The sequence below is a fragment of the Triturus cristatus genome, chromosome 7 (assembly GCF_964204655.1).
Source record: "Triturus cristatus chromosome 7, aTriCri1.1, whole genome shotgun sequence".
In the NCBI taxonomy this organism is placed as follows: domain Eukaryota; kingdom Metazoa; phylum Chordata; class Amphibia; order Caudata; family Salamandridae; genus Triturus; species Triturus cristatus.
The window spans coordinates 435,811,641-435,832,091 of NC_140590.1; the positions used below are offsets into that span (position 1 = coordinate 435,811,641).

The 20,451-nt window shown below is 47.0% G+C and overlaps 1 protein-coding gene across 10 annotated transcripts in view; it reads left to right on the plus strand.

The window, feature by feature from the left end:
* Positions 1-20,451, plus strand: part of MAP2K4 (mitogen-activated protein kinase kinase 4) — an 834,137-nt gene that overhangs the window by 44,166 nt on the left and 769,520 nt on the right. For 4 of the 10 annotated variants that reach the window (XM_085616757.1, XM_085616753.1, XM_085616754.1 and 1 more), the window contains exon 2: positions 8,010-8,042. The exons of the other annotated variants lie outside the window; for them this stretch is intronic. In XM_085616757.1, coding sequence (XP_085472883.1) covers positions 8,010-8,042 — 33 coding nt within the window. The remainder of the gene's footprint in view (positions 1-8,009; positions 8,043-20,451) is intronic. 10 annotated transcript variants of the gene reach the window in all.

A 20,451-nucleotide genomic window follows, 5' to 3' on the forward strand; every position in this document is an offset into this window, starting at 1 on the left:
TACACTCCTAAACAAATACTGATGTGACATATGAGGACTAAGGAAAAAAAAAAAAAAGCGTGCAATCCCAGCACTTCTGCTTGTTCGAGATTTTTCAAGGTGGCTCTGGCTCAGAGACATAATTCATATGTAGTGTGGCTCAGGACTCCTCTAGTCTTTCCCACCGAAGCCACTCCTAGCCCGAGTTCTCAAGAAGATCAGGACGAGCCGGGCCCAAGCCACCCTGTGGGTGTGGTATCTTGAACTCCTGAGGATCAGCATTAGTCCTCAGATCAGACTACCTTTTCAGCAGGATCTCACTTTGCAGCAACCGGGCGGTGCTCTGCACCTGAACCTGCGTATGCTGCCCCTTCATGCATTGGGATTCAGTGCCGGCAGTTGAGAGTCGTCCATTTCTCTCCTGAAATATGTGAGGTCTTTTTGGCAGTCAGTCGGACCTCCACAAAAATGCCTGCCATTGGGACAAGTTTGTGGCTTCGTGCACGGAAAAACATGTTGACCCTCTTTCTGTACCCATATCCGAAGGGTTGCTGTTTGTTTTGTCTTTAGCCCAGCAAGGCCTTGCTTGGGCACAGTTAAGGGGTATTTTTCGGCCATCTTGGTTCTTTTGCAGTTGCCTAATCAACCCTCCCTGTTTGTCACCTTTGGTGACACTTTTGCTAAAAGCACTTAAATGTATGTACCCCCTCACCCACCAACCTTTCCTTATACCACAATGGGACCTTAATTTGGTTTGAACTTTCTTAATATTTTCACCCATTAAACATATGCATAGTTGCACCCATACGAATTCTGAGGATTAAAGCAGTCTTCTTCGTGGCCATCACATCGGCTAGGAGGGTCAGCGAGCTGCAGGCGCTTTCTGTTAACCCTCTGTACACCAACTTCTAACCAGACAAGCTGGTTCTCCGTACTGGCCCCTCTTTTCTGTCGAAGGTGGTGACACCTCTTCATGTTAATCAAAGCATCAGGCTGCCTAACTGCATTGCTCCACACTCCTCCAAGGAGGAAGAGGGACCCCACTGCTTGGACCTAAAAATATTGTTCACGTTATACATCGATGGCACCAAAGAACACCAGGTGTATGATTAGCTCTGTGTTGGGTTTACTTATGCGAAAAAGGGGAGCGCATTACAGAAATGGACCATTTCCAAATGGATTGTATTCTGTATTAAGATCTGTGTCCCATTGACCTAAAAGCAACCCTCTGAGGCCTTGCAGGCTCATTATACCAGAGCCAAAGCTACAAGCACTATGTTAGCTTGCGGAGTCCTCATCCTCGACATCTGTCAAGCTTGACGTGTTCATCCTTGCTCATGTTCACTAAACACTACTGCCTTGACAGTCTGGCCTGTCGTGAACGTCACTTCGCCCATTTGGTCCTCAAGGACTTTTTGGTCTGAATCAGTTTACTGACCCATCTCTAGGGAGGCATTGCTTGGATATCTATTCTAAGGTAAGGAATCAGTGGCTAGAAGTCTCTAGCAGATGAACAAGTTACTTACCTTTTGTAATGCCTATTTGCTATATGTATCGCAGATTCTTCACCCAACCTCCAGCCTCCCCATTTCTGTAGACCGGTTTTCCAACCTAAAAAGGTCCCTGCAGTGCCTTAGTTTCTGCACTGTGATCAGTCAGCCTTCTGATGCGGCTCTGTGGTTCTGGCACGGAAAGACTCACATAAAGAAACTGATGTCAGCGTGATGGAGTGATGCCTATGCAGGCAAGTGCCTAAGTCAGACGCAACCGAGGCGGACCTGATCGGCGCCACAAACCCGTACGCCGAGTTACTTCTTAAGATTTTCCAGATCCAGTCTGGAGAATATTCTAATGTAAGGACTTTGCGACTAGACAGACTCTCCCAGATTACCGAAAGGTAAGTTACAGGTTAACTATTGTTAAAAAGCATCAGGTTACTGGATTAATTTCTGATATGTAGGATAATGCATGAGAGTCCCATACTTGCTCCCCTGCTGGGGGATCTTACTAAAAGGCCTCCGAGCTCGTTTCCCGCCGATTTTGAAGACTGGGTCTTGATGCCTAGGAATACGATCGCATCTCCAACAAACAAAGAAACACTTACTTCTGTGAAGTACAAATCATCCAGGTGTTTTTTCTCCGCAGTTCCAGCTTGTAAAGTTATCTGATGAAGACGCTGGAGCAACAATCACATTGGCAAAGTTACAAGCACAAGGTTACTGAAACATTTTCTTTGGCTTTCTTTGCACAGCTGTAGTGTAGGAGATGCACTATACATTTACCCAACATGGTAGCACTTCGTAATTAGCCAGTATAAAGTACTCCAGTTGGGTAGAGGTGTTGTACCAAACTGGGGTCTCTTCTTGGAGAAATACGCATGGCAGAATCCATTCTGGTACGATGCTCATTTCAAGAAATTAAACCTCAACACATTGCAGTTAAGGAATGAAAATTTTTAAAAAACATTGAAATTCTCTGAAAAACCAAAGGTTTCAGGGATGTTATAATTGGGAAATAGAATTAAAAAAACTTAGAAATTCACTGAAAAAAAACAAAGGTTTCAGGGACGTTATAGTTAGTCTCAGATTTCACTCGTACAAAACCAGTGAAATTCAGCAGTTTCCTGAGCTAACTAGAACTTGCGTCCCCGCAATGCATTGCTTATGACAAGTCATATTACATCACTCATGATATGGTCAGTGACATCACTCATGACGTCTCAAATGACATCACTTTGTCAAATAAATATTTACATGAGCTATAAAAATAGCCATTCCTACTTATAGACATACAAGGCATGTTACGGAAAACTCGCTAAAGCCGGCCCAAATAAATATATCAAGATTATAATTAATCAAGATATTAAATGATGGCAATTATGCCATTCTAAGTATTGTTAGCAACACAGTCTAATTGTTGAAAATTAAAGAATAAATCGTAATTTATCAATCATGGCAAATAATACATAGACATAGAACACATACTGCTGACGTGCAATTCCAGTCTCTTAATCTATTTCATAATAGCAGGAACGCATTACTTGATATGCATTATAGAATAAAAAGACGTTTGCAATTATATGGGTAGCTGGAATACCATCTGTTACAAAAGCAAATATATAACAGTACCAAATGTGCAGTGGGGAGGTATGGCGCCTAGACGCATTCGGGTATTTGTTCACGCTTTACAAATCCACTTTTCATTTCATATTTATCTGTGTAAAGTGCATAAATAAAAAATATAGATGTATATTTTAAGAAATATGCCATTCCCTTAGAACACCCAAAATAGTTCATGGAAATTTAAAATCAATCCTGTGGTTAACAATGATATTTATGTAATACCTAAATTAAAAATGAAAGATAAATACACTTTATTTTAGCTATACAGCGGGTCGTGTATGTGTATCACATACATAAGTTTTCAGAGAAAATGTACACACAAAAAAAATCTAAAGGAAAAATACTTCAGTTAATAAGGTGATAAAGGGTAAGTGCCCTTAATCCGATGCATCTCTGAAGATGGTGGATAAGTTACCTTTACAGAGGTGCTTGAAATATATCAAAACATTGATAAAATGACAATGATAAAACATTTCAATGTTACATTGCCCTGACTCTGATATAACCATTTGTTGCCACTTATGTGTACATGGTAATTGAGACCTCGACCCCAATATTCTATAGCTGAAATGCCAGATAATAAGGCCATATTAAATAAAATTGTATGAAGAAAGGGAAATTATCCGCTCAACCACATCTCAGGGTTGGGCCACACTTGACATCCACCGTCTTCTGGGATTTAGGGACTGATTTTGATCTCGGTGGAAGGAATACTCCGTCTCAAACGTGACGGATATCCCGCCCGCAGAGCTACGATCTCCATAGAATATAATACGCCGGATGGGATATCCGTCACGTTAGTGACAAAGTATTCCCCTCCCCCAAGAACTAAATCTGGCCCTTAGTGTCCCAGGATATGGTGATAATCATACAAATAGATGTGGTATAATGCCCCCAAATAAGCCAATTCAGCATATGCTCCTGGGACGTCAGGCTGACTGGAGGGAATTGGGAGCTATTCCATCTACAAGAAGGTAGAGCAAAGAGAATATTAAACTTCCATAAGGTTATACATGGTCAATGTCCTAAGTTTACCAGTACGAGCTTGTGATCTTAAAGTGACAGTGCTACAAATATAGAAATAACAGACTTCAAAAACCGGTGCAAACAAGAATTACTTTTCATAGTCGCCATTTTTTACAGTTTTTTACCATGCATTCCATTCAGGTCATAACATAAGAGACAGTGCCATTTTCATGCTCGTGCAACATTTCAATGTAACAGTCCTTGTAAAGCTTCTACACAGAATTTCAAAAAATTATTTCAGACAATAATTATGTCTAAGTTGCCTCACATTAACATCTTGCTTGTATAATGAACAATATATTCCAGTGAGCATCCTTATTTGGAGTATATTAGTAATACATTTCCAAACGTTTTATAATGAAATCAATATATAAATCATGTTGAATTATATTCCATTCCTTTAAATGCATACTAAAATCAGGGAAGATGCTATACGTACACAATTAGTCATCATACCCAAATAAGCTATTCAGGAGCTTTGCAAATTTACGATGATTCTGCCCCAGTGGGCTAATCCATTTTCTCAGGCTAACTTTCAGCAAATGTTAATCACTAAAGGACATTTAGTGCAAAAGCAGAATCACGACTAACGAACCACACACTTGTAACCTTCCAAACAGTTTCTATAAATGCAAAAAATGTAAGGCTTCAACGTGAAGCAGATAACATTGTGTGAAACTGAAAATGTGTGGTATTCTGCTCTTATTACCGTGTACTACTTGCTTTGTTTTATATGCCCTGCTGCTCAGCCAGTATGAGTGTGATGTCATAGAATGTTTACGAGTGCTTGGTTGAGTGAATGCCAGTTGAAGTGTGTGGGCTGAGCAGCTGGAATGCTGGTCCCGGTGAGGCTGGGTGTGTGTGTGTGTGTGCGTCTGTGTGTGTGTCTCTGTGTCAGTCTGAGTGCGCCTTCTTCTGCTCGTTTCTTTGCCCTCTGATTTGCCTTTTCTACTCCTTTTTCTGCCCTCTGTTTTGCCTTGCTTTTGAGCAATTGGGGAGGGGGGCTGTGTGCCCCCCGCTCCCTCGGCCCTGGGGACACCATCCCCAGGGTCCAACAACGTCTACCTGGGTGCCCTGGCCCCACCCAGGGCACCCCATGTGTATCATTGGGGACAGCGGGGGGTCCTCAATGCCCCCACAGTCATAGCCGGCTCCTCATCTCCTGCGGGAGCCGGCATTGCTCCTGCTCGCAGGGAGCTGCTAAATAGGCAGCTCACTGCTTGCAGGAGCAATTGTTTCACCTGTAAACAGATGAAAACTGTCCTCCCAGCCATCAGGAGCAGTTTGGCAGCTCCTGCTTGCTGGGAACAGAGTTGTTGTTTGCTCTCACATGCCTGTCAAAGCTCCCACCAAGGGAGAGCAAACTGCTAGCTCACGAGGCTGGGCGCCTCGGGCGATAGCAGGAGCGGTCCCTGGGGAGATTGTGGTCCTCGGGGCCATATACGACCCAGGAGGGCGGCCGCACAGCCCGCTCCCACATATATTTTAATTGCTGGCCCCAGGGAGGTGGTGGTCCCCAAGGCCGGGGAGGTCCATGCAGCCCCCCTTTAAATATTTGATTTTTTTTAGCCACGGCGAGGTGTTGGTCCCCACTGCTTTAAACTGCCCCCGGGGGAGGGGTCCGCGTGGCCCCCCTCCATTTTAAACACTAAACCTCTGGGAGGTGGTGGTCCCCGGGGTGGGAAACGGCGTTTACAACGCTGCCATTACATCGCGGTGCTTTTACACTGCGGGGTCGTTACAATGACCGCGTTGTTAGTACGCAATAGCTTTACATCGCAAGTCATTAGATCGACTTGCTGTAGAGGGCACTCTAAACTAAGGAATAGTATAATTTACTATTCCAACACCTTCCCTACTGTTGCACACGTGGTAAAGGCTGTGCTCCCCCCACCCCTCAGCCATGTCTGTTTCCCAAGCATGGCAAGTGAAACTGGGCTCTCCAGATCTGTTTTACCTAGGTTGGTGTCACTTACAGCCATTGGCAATGCTAATAGGTTTTGTGTTGGTCTTGATTTGGTTTGTCATAGTTTTTGCAAACCCTTATTGTTGGGATAGCTGACAGGCCTTCGCCAATATATAAAAAACATTGGCTAAAAGCACAAATACCTTTTGGTCTGAAAAATACACACTTAACCATAGTAGTCCCTGGCACTGAAGGGAACTACTTCTGTCTGTCTGTCTGTAAACGAAAGAGGATTGACATTTGTATGTTCCCAGCATGTCCTAGAGTTAGTCAGGGCTTCAATTTCAGAGACACTACTTAAAATCTTGGTTTTATTTCTTTTTGGGGATTTATATATAGCTCATGAAAGGCTCTAGGGTGTTGGAGGTCTTTCCAAATAACAGCAAAAACATACAAAGAAAGAGAGAAATATAACAAAAACAAGGTAAGGATAACACGGAGAGAGAGGAGAGACAGTGGTAAGCGGGAGCTCAAAGAGTTGCAAGTTACAATATGTCTGTAAACTTGGAGAGAATATGTATGTGCCAGAGAATTACAGCCATTGTCAAAATAATGTCCAGCGGTATTTATACAGCAGAAACTTCATTACAAACTAAGTAGGAATGGTGTTCAGTAATATTTTAATTATGAGAAATACTTTACTGTTGTTTCCTGAAAGCTTGATGGGAGGATATTGTCCGGATACAAGTGGAAAGTGAATTCCACATTTTTGGCGCACAGCCTGAAAAGGATTGATTCAGAACATGCAGCTTCTTGAACATGGAGGTTTCAAGAAGAAGAGTCAGTGGTCCAATGTTCAAGAGTGCTGCTGTAAAGCTTTGGTTAGCTGGCCAAGTAATGGGATTGGGTATTGGTCAGTGTGTCGATACGATATGGGAGATATGGTTGAGGTGACCAGATCCTGTCTTTCACGGGAAAGAAGATTTTGATCCCATGAACGAGTTAAGGTTGGTAGTTTGCATTTTTAACAGCAATATTGTTGTGGTCCATGAAGGTTGGTCTACTGTCCAGGCTAAAGCCAAGAGATTTGGTGTTGTCGGCAAATGAAGGGGAGCAGTCAAGAATGTTAGTTGACCATAGCCAATCTTGGATGGGCAGAGAGTGAGACTTGGGGAAAAAGAAAAAGAAGCTCTGTCTCATGTGAATTAAGTTTGAGGTGGTGTGAAGTCGCCTTGGACTAAAAATTTTCAAGATTTGTGGGCATACGAAATATGTCAGTCAAAGAAGAAACATTTGAGGTGCTGTCATCAGTGTGTTGGTAGTAGGATAGGCCAGAGACTTGAAGGAGACTGCCCCGTCGTTTGAGGTAGACATTAAAAGAGTGGAGATAGCATGATAGTTGTTTAAGAGGCCAGGGGTTTTTTTTTTAGTGGGGAAAGTTTACCAGTTTTCAAGCAGTTCGGGAAATATCTCTTTCCTAGAGAGCGATATTTGAAAAATAACTTCAATAATCATTTACTACAGGTAAGTGACTTATTTGTCTATTAGTAAAATGCATTACTCAAGATGGTTTTTAGTATGAAATGTATTTCCCATGTGTCCCCATTGTATATCAATTCCTAACACTTTGGAAATAGTCAGTATGAACTTTCATTTTATGGAATTGCGTCTCCTTTATTTGGTTCTGAGTACTTATCTGTATGAGGATTTACAAAGAAATATAGCTGATTGAAAAATGTTTAGATGACAACATATTTTAGCTCCAGTAGGTGAGTATTTGAGCTGATTTACCTAATAGGCCGATTTATAATGGTCACAATTCAGAGTATTGTCAATGATTTGGTGTTAAATGTCACAGGCCTTTTCCTAATGCGATTGTTAAATTAACATAATGTGAGTGGTATATGTTTAACCTTCACTGTTCTGCAAATTAGTTTGCAGTGTAAATGAAATAGAACTTGTCTTTTTTACTTTAGGGTTTCAGATAAACTTCTGTGAAAAGGCGCAAAGTAAGCTATACGTTTTTTAGTATCCCACTTCCTTTTTTTTATATCCATCTTGGTACTGGGAATGTGTCCTCTGTTATTTCAACTAACCAACCATGGCAATTGTATATTGATGGAAACCTTCATTTTAATAACCTTATTTTATATCTACTTTTGTTATATTGACATTTTTATTTGTAATATCGTTGTTAGGGTATAAGTGGTAAACCAATTTCTTTAAACTAAATCATTTTTAGTGGCTAGTGTTTTTTGTTTTGCTATATTGAATCTCATATGGATTTTATTTCCCTTTGTATTAATATATTTGATCAGCTGAACTGTGCAACCTTTTACCAAGGCGTTACTTTTTGTGGATATTGTTAAAATGTGTTCACTGGTGTGCATGGTTTTAGCATGTTATTTTGCAAGTTTTGCGTTTAAAATCGGACATTTTAATCCCACATAAGATGTGTTCCTATGTTTTAAATGTGTCAAGCCATATCAACCGTGCTTTAACATGCTTGAGAAGTTATTCTACACTCATCTTAGTGAATCGGTCCTTGTATAATTCACACTGATGAATACAAGACAGGTTGCATTTGAAGTTCTGCACCAATTGAATTTGAAGTTGCATCCCCACATTATGTCTGCCTCTCTGCTTTTCCTGACCGGGATAAAACAAGAAAATGCAAGCTGCGCTGCAGTGTAGTTACAAAGCCCTAGAATCTGTATTCTCTGCACTAAATTCTGCATGTGTTATTTTTGTAGTTATTTCCCCCCCAATAAATTTTGACTGGTTTTTCTTCACACCATTTTCAGGGAAAGACTGCAGTGTGCTGTTCACATTTAATAGGATGGGCAGAATTTTAAAGCCCTCAATAACTAGGGATAAGACAAAGTTGCCTCTAGTCGTGACCCTACACATCTCATGCCTCTAGTCGTGACCCTACACATCTCACATATTTCTATTGCAAGGCTAGCTTAATAATTACACCAAGCACGTATAGACACAAGATCCCATGATACATGTAGCTCCAGCCCTTCTCCTGCAGAAAATTCGCTGGCGGTTTATCACTGCTGCTGTAGTTCCACTTGTTGGTTCTAAACACTGATACCCGCCATGTTGGATTCTCAGCAGTGTTTGGGAGAAGATAAACCATTGCTTGATTCCCTCAGGTTGAGAGGTGTCTTGACAATTTCTGCTTCTTGTGTCCGTAATCCGCCCATTCCTAGACAAACATGTGACTGTGGAATCCAAGGGTTTTTGTGCTCCTAGGACAGTGAAAATTGCAGGCAGAGGAAACCATGGCACATAGGGCCTGATTAAGATGGCGGACGGATTTCTGGCCGTCCGCCATCGTCCCGGGGATGGGGACCGCCTGCCTATAGGGCGGCGGTCCCACATATGGCATTACAATGCACCCACCACACAGGCAGCTGCAAGTGCCTGTTTCCTATAGCGGCAGGTGCTCCTGGCTGCAGCACCCGCCACTATGGAAAAAATTCAATTTTTGCATTTCCCTGCCCTATGTGGCAAGGAGTAGGTGCTTCTACATGCCGGCACTTCTGACAAATGAGTGACTATGAAGGCCACTATCCCTCCTTCTGACCGAATCCTTGGTATCCTCTAAAGTCTAGGGTACATGACCGTTTGCGCAGGAGGATATCTCAGGTAGGATCCACTTGGGCTCACGGTAGGTGTACTCCCCCACCTTAGGATTTAGGGTTATAGGGCACACCCATTTTCGCTAGTGTAGGGATCTGACAGCTCTGACCAATGCCCCAACCCTTTTGGCGCTTTCTGTGTGCTGAAACATGCCGGTTTACGTAAAGATGGACTGGAGACATTTCTTTCTCTAGGGTCCATCGACACTCTTGGTTTTAGCGTACCTCAGGTCCTCACGAACAAAGGTGATAACTGTGGAACCTTAAGGAATTTTTAGTTAACTGTATCCCGCTTTTTTGTCCAAGTTTTTTGTAAGAACTCCCTCTTCCGCCATAAAGTCTTTTCGGAGGTTGAGTCCACCCTGGTAGCACCATCTTACCAGGGTGGGGAGAGAATGCCTATGATGAAGCATGACACAATATTGTGTGTGAAGCATCCTCTTCCCCTAAGATGGTCTCCTAGACCATCTTAGACTACACATGACTTAAAGTGATTACATTTTCCTATTTAACCACAGTTTCCTTTCTCTTTAGATTTAGTATTGGCAACTTACTTCTTTTGTGGTTATTGTTTAGTGCGTGGGGACAGTAATGTTGCCTTGGTCTATCCCCGAACTCTCTCTTTAGTCGTTGAGGAAATGTAGGGGGGCATGATAGGTGCTCCCCAAGTGCAAAACCAAACTGCCCCTGCTGATAGGGGGCCCACAGCGGCCCCCAGACTCAATCCCCGCCAGCCTTTCCATGACGGGTGTACCGCCATGGAAAGGCTGGCTGAGATGGACCATCATAATTCCAACGGCGGTGCCTGGTAGGCACCGCAGCCATATATGGGATTGTGAGGGCCATGCAACACCGGCAGGCTCAAGAAGCCCTCTTATTGCCACAGTACCGCCCGCCATTATAATATGGAGGGCCGAAAATGGCCTCACGATGGTGGTGAACCCGCCACTGACAGCCTGTCGGTGGCAGGTTCACCGCCGTCGTAATGACCCCCATAGTCCGGGGAAAGACATCTTGCAGGTAGCTCACATTGTCACACAAAAGCCCCATGCAGTGTCAGCTGAACAGACTTCCTCAAATGTAATTATGTTCCTTTACCATCATAATTTATCTTGATGTAAATGACACCAATGTAAAGTTAAGACTTTTATTGCCCTCTTGATCTCTTAACCAGCTTTATTGCTCTCTTGTTTCACAAGCGTGGTATTGACTACTACGCCACTGTTCTTCAGTTCTCTTTTTTCCTTTAATCTATGTTACTTTCACCCGCTCCAACTAATCCATTTTATTTTTCTTCTATTCCAAAATTTCACTTTCGCATCATAATCTTAAAAATGCACGGGTAACATGGCTGACAGGACGTAAGCTTCTAAGGCTCCCGGCCGGCCTGTCGTATAATCCTGTCAACATCCTGCGCTCGCGCACTCTTGTTTGTCCATCGATATGTGCGGGGGCCCCTGATGCTCTGGAGGCCCGATAGAAAATTCGGGGGTCCTGGAGGTATGTTTTCGTGGAGAAATAGCAGAGGGGGCTGCCTGGGATCGGGAGTTCTATGTCAGTTCGCGTGGCCTGGCGGGTGCAGGACAGGCAGAGGGAGGCCTGACTGCTGAGAGCCTTCACTCTGAACAGAGTTCCGGAGGCAGGGACGGAACCGTGAACGAGCCAGCTTCCAGCAGCTGCGGCCGCACCGGTGCATTGCGGGACGGGGACCATTGTAGGCCCGTCCGCTGTGGAGGTGAGAGGCTCTGAGGTGATGCCGGAGACTCGGCCCAGTGGACTGGAGCCTGCCCTGCAGCTGCCTGCGCGGGACTTGGAGGGGCAATATCGCCAGCGGCCACGTGTCACTCGGAGCCTGAAATAGACGGTGGTGAGGAGGGCTGCGGCCGACTGGGCGCAGCCGATCGAACCCATGAGTGTTGGCCTTGAGACTGCGGGGTAACATTGAGGAGGTGAGCGACCAGGGCCCCCAGCTGGTAATTGTGGGGAACCCTCCCCGCACCATACTAGGACTAAGGGAGGAGTGCTTGACCCTGCTTGGGGAGCATGCTGGTGACCTGAGAGCCACTGCTGTGGCCTATCTGGTGGGTGCACCCCACAGTCGGGCAGCTGAAGAGGAATCATGAGGGACGCAGTGGGACCCCTGAACTGAAGCCTGGAGGAGGCTCGAAACCTGCTCCGAGCCTGCGGCCGCGCTCCCTCATAGATACATTAGCAAAGGGGAGGCGGAGAGGAGTGCTCCGGGGCCCTTTACTGACAGCATATGGGAATCCTGCAGCACACTGGGGTCTAGGAGGGATGTGCCTGCTGAAGCACCTAGCCCCGCGCGGGCCTGTTCTGGAGGGTTCACGTGGTGGTGACGCCCAATAATTCACTGATGAGAGGCCCTAATAGGGGGAATGACCCCCAAGGGAGTTGACGTACAGGCAAGAAGAGCCACATAGTGAAGTGGAACTGCACATAATCAGTGACTCTACGCAGGTACTCTGCACAGACATCGGTAGACCCCGTGGTTGGGCAATGAAAGGCCACAATCGCTAGCACAGAGGAGCCTGTGAAGTGACTGAGGCCTGAATTTGCCCGCTGGTGTGGGGAATCATTGAGAGCTGAGGAAATCAATATAAAGCTGGGGGCTGACCTGCTTATCACCCCTGCGCTCAGAGAGAGACAAGACTCTAGGACTGGAGTAACCCTGAGACTGGGCCAGAGTGGAGAAGAGAAACTTAACTACATCAATGGCCTGGAAAATGGGGAAGACCAGGCCACCCGCCCAACACGATTACCCAGTATACCACCAAGAGCCTTCCTCCGCGCCGAATCACAAGGCAGTCAGGACAGGATGGGGATAGTGAGGATGGCAATGAGCCGACTCGAGCAGACATTCTGGCGGCCATCCAGGGGAGTAGAAATGCCCTGAAGAAGCAGATCGAAATGGTCGAAATAGATGTAAATCTACTCAGAGCTGCTCTACGAAAGGACACAGACAAAGTGACTACAGCAGAGGGCGACATCATGCAACTCCAGGGCGAGGTGGCGGCCCTAAGGAAAGAGATGACCAAGCTGACCAACACCACAGTGGTGCTGGAGCACTGAGCTGAGGAGGCGGAAAGCTGGGCCTGTTGCAGCAATATCAGAGTCCTGGGGATCCTGGAGCATGCTGAGGGCGGCAAAATCGAATGCTTCCTAGAAAATTGGATTCTCACCAAGCTGTACCCCAAGGGGCTCTCTGAGGTGTTTGTGGTGGAAAGGGCACACTTGGCAGTGATTCCCCGCTACCCCCTGAGGCCCCTCCCAAAGCCATAATTGCTCAAATCCTAAACTACCGGGATAGAGACTGCATCCTTCGGGCTGCACGAGAGGCCTCAGACTTAACCTACGACAACGCCAAGGTGTCGGTATATCCTGACTACACCAAGCAGGTCCAGGAGCAGAGGAAATCGATCCTGGGAGTCAAACAGAATCTCCGCTAGTTGCACCTGAAATATATGTTGCTTTACCACGCCAAACTGAATGTGATCTCACAGGGGAAGGCCCACTTCCTTGAATCCCCTGAGGAAGTGTGTGAGTGGTTGGAAATCCAAGGGACGCTCTCCCCTCCTGGGAGCGGAGGGGGGCACGAGCTGAATGGTGATCCAGGCCCCTGAGGTCTTGTAGAGGCCGCCGTAGGAACCACTCAGCAGACTGTAACCCACCGGAGCGAAAGAGAATCACAGTGGGTGACGATGGCACTATGCAGGTGGGGACCCCGGGCTCAGGTGCCTCCCCGCCGCAGACATCGACTGATATTCCTGACCCGGAGCTCGTGCCTGATGCCCTACTCCAAACGACTGATGTGATTCCAGAAACTGTTATGGACTAAACACTTTCTCCCCCGGAACTGGGTTGATTGTCACGCCTTCCTTCACTGGGACTTACAACTGGTAGGCTAACCAACAAAGCATATCCAAGGTACATGAAGCTGTATAAACAGCAGAGGGGGAGCACTTCCGGGAGGGTAGGGATTTGGGTTCGGGGTTTGGCAGATATCCTATGGGTGCGGGTGGGTGCGGGGAAACCATGGACATAGGGTGACTGTGTCGACCCCGGAAGAGGGGCTGAGTGTTTTCCATATTGATACCAGTGGCTGGGCATGGCTGGGAGCCTGAAACTGTTGGGGAATAGTAATTTTTACCCCTACACTATCCAACACTTACCCTACTGTTGCCCTAAAAGTAATATGCATTGTAATGGTATGCGTGGTAATGGAATGCATTGTAATGGAATGCATTGTAAATGTAGTTTCTAGAAATGCGTTGTGATGGCATGCGATGTAAAATCATGCATTGTAATGGATGTTGCGATGTAAAAACTCTGTTATAAAGGCATATGTTGTAAATGTTTGAGTTGTATCGTCATACATTTGGTGGACATTAATGGGAGATACATTCTCCTCAGAGCTAAAATAGATGGAAGAGAAGTAGCAATAATAAATACCTATGCCCCGAATGTGGACGACCCAGACTTCTTTTCAGGCCCGTCAGGAGCTCTTGGTGTCCGAATTGGAGATGCCTCTTTTATGGGTGGGTGACTTCAACTGTGTGTTGGACCCCGACATCGACAGGGACGCACCTCACAGAGGGACAAAACCATGGATGAAGCTTAGAGAGGGTATGGCGAACCTAGGGGCACAGGACATGCGGCGACAAAGACACCCCACCCAGAAGCTATACATCTGCTACTCACCCACGCACAACACCCACAGTGTACTAGACAGGTTGCTGGTAGCGAACCCGGATCCTGATATGTCCTTTGCCGTGACCCATCAGGCCCGGTTCCTCTCGGACCACTCCCCAATTGCTTGCGAGATTTGATGGGGCCTCCGGTCCAGCGCCCAAGGGCCTGGAAGTTGCAGGTGGAGACACTGGATGACCCTCTGGGTAAGCAACACATTGAGGGAGCATTGACTGACTCCATCACACTGAACTGGGAGGAGGCGGCCTTATCGAGGGCCAGAAAATGGGAAGCCCTAAAGGCAGTGGTGAGAGGAACCTGCATTAGCCTGTCGTGTGGGGTTCGTAGGCAACTCCATCAGGAATTGAGGAAAGAAGAGGGGACGTTACTAGAGGTTCAGGCCCGGGACCGCTCGGAGCCTTTAGTGGGGACAAGAGAATGGTAAGTGAAGACACGCATATGTGACATCTGGGACAGGCTCGATAAATACCCTCTTACCCAATACCGCCTACACAGGGAAGGGGACAAACCAGGGCGTTTATTCGCGTGGATTCTCAGAAGAGAACAAATCCCGGATACGATAGTGGCGCTGCGTACGCCTGCAGGCATAATCGTTCACTTCGAGGCAGAGATATTGCGAACCCTCCAATCTTACCTTCAGTTAGTTTATGCAGCCGACCCGACGGTGAGTGAGCGAGCCTATCTGCCCTACCTACAGTCCTTAACCCTGAAGACACTCTCCGAGCAGACTAAGAAGGATTTAGACATCCCGCTATCTATAGAGGAGGTACAGACCACACTGCAGCAGCTCCTGGAAGCCACGTCCCCAGGTGGTGACTGTTCCCTCCCCCCCAGAATTTTAACGGGCCTTCGCAGGCTGGTTATCCAGAGCCCTCCTACAGGTCTATGGGGAGGCATTTGAGAAGGGTATCCTCCCAACAGTGCAAAATATGCATGATTGTGAAGCCGGGAGGGGACAGGTACGTACCTTCAGCATACCGCCCAATCACTATGATAAATACGGATACGAAAATTCTGTGTAAACTGTTAGCTTCCTGCTTAGGCCCACACATGCCGCATCTCGTGCATGAGGACCAATGCGGCTTCATCCCAGGGCGTAACACAGCAATGAACCTACGCCGATATGCATGAAGTCAGAGGCCGAGCGGAAGAACTCGAGTCTATAGACCTAGCAAAGGCCTTTGACACAGTATACCTCTTGGAGGTCCTCAGGGTCGTGGGGATGGGTCCTAAATTTCGTCTGTGGGTCCGAACATTGTACAGTGAACTCTGTGCTAGGGTAAGGCTGAGGGGGGCTCGCTTGGAGAAGTGGGTGTTGGGATGAGGCACCCGTCAAGGGTGCCCGCTCTCACCCCTACAATTCGCCTTGGCCTTTGAACCATTGGCGGTACGAGTTAGAACAGAACTAGACCAGTGGTGGGGTCACGTATCATGTTGTATCCCTGTACCCAGATGATGCGCTCTTTTATCTGGCATGCCCCCGTGTAGCCATTCCCAAATTGCTGTGCCAACTGGACTGGTTTGGGGAGGTCTCTGGACTGAGACTTAATTGCACCAAATCATTGATTTTCCCGCTGGTGGGCATGGCGGCGGTGCCTCTGGGGGACCTCCCAGATTTGGGGCTTTGATGGGAACGTGTAAGCTTAGGTATCTCGGGGTCCATATCGAGCTCAATGATGCGCAAGCACTCGCCCTGAACCTGGATAGGACAATCACAACGTTGCAGAAGTCTGTGAAGTTCTGGAATACTCTATCGTTGTCCTTAGTGGGCAGGCTAGCTATTTCAAAGATGGTCATGCTCCCTAGGTGCCTTTATGCGCTACAGAACTCGCTCACCCGGCCCGAGTTTTCAAGCAATTGAACACAATCCTGATTTCATTACTGTGGGTAGGAAGGAGTAGTAGATTATCGCTGAATAGCTTAACAAGTAAATATGGGGAAGGGGGATCTGGAAGCCCCACGATTCGATTTATACTACTGTGCCGCCCAACTGCAGTACGCGGCACGTTGGCTGGCAGAGAAGGACAATTGGGAAAAGCGACTGCTGGATGGTAACGTGGACCCGGGAGACCTCCCAGTGGCAATAATGAAAGGTAGGGGGGGCGGAGGGAGAATACCCCTATCTAGTCCGACAAACGGCGAGCATTTGGCAGGGGTTTGTAGAGCAGGTCCTACGCAGAGCACCATTTCATAGGGGGCTGCCGATCTGGATTCTTGCCCCCATTAGAGAGATGGGGACACAAATGTAATTTCAGCTCTGGAGGGATGGTGGCTGCAAGGTTCTCGCAGACTTATTCCCAAATGAGACTTCTATAACATACGAGCAGGCATGCGAGAGCTTCGCCCTTGGGCAGGGTTACTATCTACAATATGGGGGACACCATGGGGTAGCTAAGATGCTCTGGCCACAATACCCGGATAGCCCACAACCGACAAATACCCTAGATATACTGCTCACATGTGAAGCAGGTCGCAGGTTAATATCTCTTCTCTATGATGCCATGAGGCTGGATTCTACTGCACTGTCTCCACCATCTAGGACAGCCTGGGAGAAGGACATCAACATAGAATTAGATGAGAGGGCCTGGGCGAACATTAGCAATCTCACACACACACAGTCTCGTGTAACTCTAGATTTAAACTGACACATTACAATTTCTTACACCATACCTATCTTACGCCGGCGAAGTTGAGACATATTCCCACTATCAAGGATGGTAAATACCCTAGGTGTGCTGCGACAGACACAGGCTTTTTAGGTGTCGCCTGGCGACGCAGCGCGAAAGCGCTGTCGCCAGCGAGATCTATTGTTACTGACTTGCTTCGGAAGGGAGACCGGAGATGTGCACGAGCAGGACGGACTGGAATTGTGAACGCGCTCGTGAACACGTACGACGGCGTTAGATTAACTCGCAGGAGAAACAAACAGACCCGCTTTTTTTCCAAAAGCTTCCATGTCAATTGCGAGTAAACCTAAAAACAAAGAGACTACATGGTGCCTTAAGTACACCCATCCTGCACGTTCTAGCTCGCTAGAAGCATTCCGTATAGCCGCTTTTAAAAACCTTGTCCTTATCTCATCCCCGCACACTCCTGGTTGGGCCCTTAAATCAGTTGTTGCACTGTTGGCAGCCGGCAGCTCCACAATCTCCACAGCCCACTCACAGCCGCCTCTGCCTCTCCCTTGTCTATAGTTTTTTGGCATGGTGGTGCAGGAGTCCTCCCCTGCCAAGTCCCAGTTCATGGCTAGGCTTCTCAATCGCGTCACATCACCATTTCCCCGCGCGCCCAGACAGCCAATGTGTACGCTCACGGCGTGTCTTCTCTGGCCATCTCAGCGCACCCGGACAGGCAATGTGCGTGTACGACTTGTGGCGTTTGAACACAGCACGCGCATGGCACGCATTCACTTCCCTCCCTCACGCACCGCAGATGGAGCGGCCCAAAGAGCATTTTCGTTTTACCTCCTTGCAGGAGCAGGTTGTGACAAGCGATGTCCACGCTTCTGCTTTTTAGCAAGGGATCGGTTCTTCCTGCAGGTATGAATGCAAACGTAACAGATAGACTTGAACTTGCGATGTTGCCTTGTGGCCAATGATGTGCTGCTTTGCCCTATACCGGACACTAATAACCTCCGCTGGCGTCCTCCGATATGCTTCAGGCACTTCTCACCAGGGGATGCAGCGCAGGACCCATTGCCCAACTCCAGGCCACTGGCTTCTCTGAAACTATGCTCCCTTGTTAGGCAGGAGCATCGGGGCGACTGCAGGCAGACCACGGCCTGCTCACTGTGTCCCACAAGCTTCCGTCTCTGTCGGCACACTCTGATGCGGTTCACCCTCCCACCAAGGGGACCAGCCAACATCGCTTGAAGGGTTCGCTTTCAAGCACCCACAGTGCTTGAGAGGTTCACTTTTGCATTAAAACACCTCGGGACCCTGTTTATGGTCTGGGGAGGGTGGGCAGCCGGCCCCGGAAAGCAGCAGGCAGCGGAGTGAGTTAGGGCACGTGCTATCCGTTCTCCATCTTGTTATTTTCATCTCCCCATAAGCTCCGAATCCTTATAGCAGCGCAGACCGAGAGCAGTAAAGATCTGAAAGAGGCGCGGTTTATGAAGTGCCTGCACCCCGAAGCCATGCTTGCTCCCCGGGAGTGGCTGCTTTCAGAAGCGGAAATGAAGATCTCGCCTCTGTTTGCAAACACTGCAGACAGAAGTCACGCGGCGGGTCCCCTTGCCTTTCCTGCGCGTGTCCGTGGCTCTGCTCGCCCTCAGTGCCCCTGCTATGGCTGCCAGCCTTTCCCCTCCATGTTGTACGTCACTCGCTGCCTGGATGCTGACAGATTAACGTTTAAGGAAGAAGTGGTCTGCACACAAGAACCGTGCACTTCCTACAGGGGCATAACGCCCACCTCTGCGGTGTCCCTGGCGTGTGACACTGGCAGCAGGCTGGAACACCAATTACAGAACACAACAAGCATTTGCAATGCAATAGGTATCGCATTTATGCGAGTTTGAGCTATTGGCATTGTAAACAACAATGCCTTTCATTTATTTTTTAAAACCTAAATAAGACATTGTCATTTACATTGCCAATATCTTAAACTCGCGTAAATGCGAGACCTATTGCATTGCCAATGCTTGTTACACATGGCGTGGTAATGCCCTACTGTGGGACGGTTCTGGACAGGGGGGACTGATGGGATACGTGCGGTCTCTGGTCTTCTGTTAAAGTAGGAACCACTGCACTGTTTGCTGGCTCATATACGCAGGCCTAAGAAACAGAAACTGCCCTATAAACTGCTGCAACTGATAGTAGTGTTGGCCAGACGAAGGGTGGCCATAGCATGGATGGAGCAGAGAGATCCAGAAATACAGATATGGCTTAGCGATGTCAGGGAATGGGCGTTAGCTGAGGAAACGCACATGAAAGGATGAAGAACTACAGGCAGACGTAACGGAATGGAGAGAGATATGTACTGCAGGGTTTCTGACGGGAGAGACGGGGTTCGAGCAAAACACAACTGAGAGCGCCGGTAGCGATACGGAAGGGGAGGATCATCAGGAGAGCGAGAGACTGGAAATCTAGCTCCTACATGCACACGCCCAAGGCAAAATAGTTTAAATTATAGTCCTGTGTGGTACTGTGAAGTAAACTAACACTTCTGTGGAGATGTCGTGTGGACTCGAGCATTACAATTTCGTTCTTAAGGGGCTTTCAATTTGCTCTACGCAGTGATGTTGATTTTTAATGTCATGTAAAATTAAAAATCTGATTTTATGTTTCACTTTAATATTTGCACTTTGCCTGTGGTCAGGATAAGAGTTAAGGCTACATATCAATTTGAACTCTTGGTGGGTTCCTTTGCAGTCCAGTGACACTCCATGAACCAAGCCCAGTGAAGTAGCCTTCTTCAGATGGATAGTGTGACAGATATTCCGAACCCTAGCTGCTTATGCCTATCTAAGATGACAGCCAAGTTGTTAGAATATATATGTGATGGTGTAGTATCCTCCAAGGAAGCCTAACTTATTTGCTGATTAGAACGCTTATTTTCAGTGGAAACTGAATCCGACTGTGTGCGATGAATTGAGCTACAGGGTGGACTTTACAACATAGACCTGTTTGCGTTGAGCCTTAAATCACATTTATCAGTGTTCATCAGCTGGAAACATGACCCAGGACAATGGCAGAGGAAACATTTTTCCAAGATTGCCTTGTGGGTGTTAGCGAAGCCTCTCCCCCTTTATTGTTATCTTGAAGTAACATCATCAGTCAAGCTTTAGAGGGATGAAACTGATTTCTACGTTTGATTTTAAGGTCTTCTGGGACTTTCTTGAAATTCTTCAATGCCTCTTCCCCAATAGCTTTTGTAGGGTGTCAGGCCAACAAGGAGAAATGCACCCTCCTCGTCATCACTACCTGTTGCTTCTGACAGGTTTCATACAACAGTGGCAAATTTGGGGCTTATTACTACCAGCTGTGTTCTTATGGAATAGACCAATTTGTCAGCCCATTGCAAATGAGTCAGTTGCAGTATT